At 35.7% G+C, this 2,041-nt stretch overlaps 1 protein-coding gene across 1 annotated transcript; it reads left to right on the forward strand.

Moving 5' to 3' along the window:
• The first annotated feature begins 805 nt into the window (after nt 1-805).
• On the forward strand, nt 806-1,404 carry LOC18042963. Its single transcript, XM_024183362.1, has 2 exons — nt 806-1,072; nt 1,168-1,404. The coding sequence occupies exons 1-2, from the start codon at nt 806-808 to the stop codon at nt 1,402-1,404; spliced, it is 504 nt and encodes a 167-aa protein (XP_024039130.1).
• Nucleotides 1,405-2,041: the final 637 nt, after the last annotated feature.

Genomic DNA, 2,041 nt, shown 5'->3' on the forward strand with positions numbered 1-2,041 from the left:
ATTCTTATATATTATATGAGAGCGATCTTAAAAAGATTTTATAAAAAATTTAAAAAACTGATCTTTCCCCAACAGAACCGATCTTGGATCTTAAAGAAACTAGATCTACCCTCGTTAGTCCTCTCTCATTGGATATCATTACGTATTCTTCAACAGTAGTGATGCTATTTGCGGATGTATTTTTTCCTTTTTTTTCCTTATTTAAGTTGTTCCTCTGGAAATGGATTCCTCAGCACCGTGGTCAGCAAGAATTGTTGTGGTCAATACAACCAGTCAAGGTTTATGGATTCAATTTCATATTAGTTTTGGTTTTGTACTGCAATGTTCTTGTGTTATGGGTCTAATATGGTTTAATTATTGACTGGAGTTTTAATATAAGAATTTTGAATTTTCTCCAGTGTGCTGGTGCTATAATCTCTAGTTGATCATTTCTAACGTGTCATACATGATCATTCAAGTGATTTAATACTTTTTACTATACCTGTATTTTGGTTGCAGTGTTTCTATGGCCACGAAAATTATTTTGGAATTGTATTGAACTCTTGGGTAAGTGATGTTGCGCTCCCTGGTTTAATGTGGGTGACTTGATCATGTAATTTCTTATACATTATCCATTGTTTGTTTTATTTGCAGTGCCTGGTATCAAGCAGGTTCAGGATGCAAAGCTGACACATAAATTGGCCCTCGAATTGGCTAAACATGTTTTAAAATCATTTTCAAATGTTTATGATGTAGAGAATTATGCATCTTTCCACTCAAACACCTTAACTGCTGCAGCAAGCTCTGGCATTGTGAAATCGTAAAGATGTGTCTTCAAATGTTCCCACATACTATTTGGCTTTTGACTGATCAGCAAACCATACTGAAAGTTGCTGTTCAACATCGACAAGAAAAGATTTTGAATCTTGTGGATAATATGGTTGTATATAATAAGTTCACATCTCCTCAGCTAATTGATGAATCTACTAAGGACACCATCTTGCATTTGGCAGCAAAGTTAGCACCTCCAGCTCATCTAAGAATTGTGCCTGGTGTAGCTTTACAAATGCAAAGGGAGGTGCAGTGGTTCAAGGTTTTAGCTCTGTTAAAACACATAAACTCTCCCTGCTGCTTACTCTCCTAATCAGTAACATTATGCCTTAACAATTTTGATATATGTTCCTGTAGGAGGTGGAGAAATTGGTTCACCCTTTTCTTAAGGAAGCGCTAAACATGGATGGAAAAACAGCTCAGGATATATTCACCGAGCAACACAAAGATTTGCTTGAGAATTCAGAGAAATGGATGAAGGATACATCAAATTCTTGCATGGTTGTCACCGCTCTCATTGCTACTACAATGTTTGCGGCAGCTTATACTGTGCCTGGAGGCAACAATGAAAGTGGCATCCCGATTTTCTTTTGAGACAAGTTATTCATGGTGTTTGCTATCTCAGATGCACTGGGGATTATTTTCTCTTCTACTTCAGTTTTGGTGTTCTTATCCATCCAAACTGCGCGGTATGCAGAAGAAGATTTCCTTGAGTCACTATCAAAAAAATTAATAATAGGCCTTGCTTCTGTAACGCCCAAATTTCCCTTTTTTTTATTTTTTTTAATGGAATTTTTAAATGACATTATTGCCCTTATAAATAGAGATTATTTTGGATTAATTTTTGAAAAAGGGTTATTTTCCCAAATTCAATAGGGTTTCTTAAGACTCCCTATAAATTCATACTTTTCCCCTTCTATAACCCTAAGTCCACGACGTTTATTCTTCTTCTCTGCTGCTCTTTACGCTCCTACCCAAACCCTAAGATTCAAACCTTTGTTTAGGAGAGAATCAAAGCGACGGGTAAGTTTACTTCCCTTATTCCCCACAAGATTTCCAATCACTCTATCTAGGGTTTATATTGGCATGATTTTATATTGTTATAGATCATTATGCGTGATTTAGAATGTGTTTAGGGTTTTGATTTATTATGAGTTTAGTTAATCAATCTTTGACGTATCAAGCATACAGGATAATTCTGGACAGCATGAGTATCTCGAATTTAAACCTA

This window comes from Citrus clementina, unplaced genomic scaffold (assembly GCF_000493195.1).
Source record: "Citrus clementina cultivar Clemenules unplaced genomic scaffold, Citrus_clementina_v1.0 scaffold_5, whole genome shotgun sequence".
NCBI lineage: Eukaryota > Viridiplantae > Streptophyta > Magnoliopsida > Sapindales > Rutaceae > Citrus > Citrus x clementina.

Coding starts and splice junctions, on each gene's coding strand:
- LOC18042963 (XM_024183362.1), top strand. CDS start 806: ATGTGTCTTCAAATGTTCCCACATACTATTTGGCTTTTGACTGATCAG. Junction 1,073..1,167: donor GGGAGGTGCAGTGGTTCAAG/GTTTTAGCTCTG, acceptor ATGTTCCTGTAG/GAGGTGGAGAAATTGGTTCA.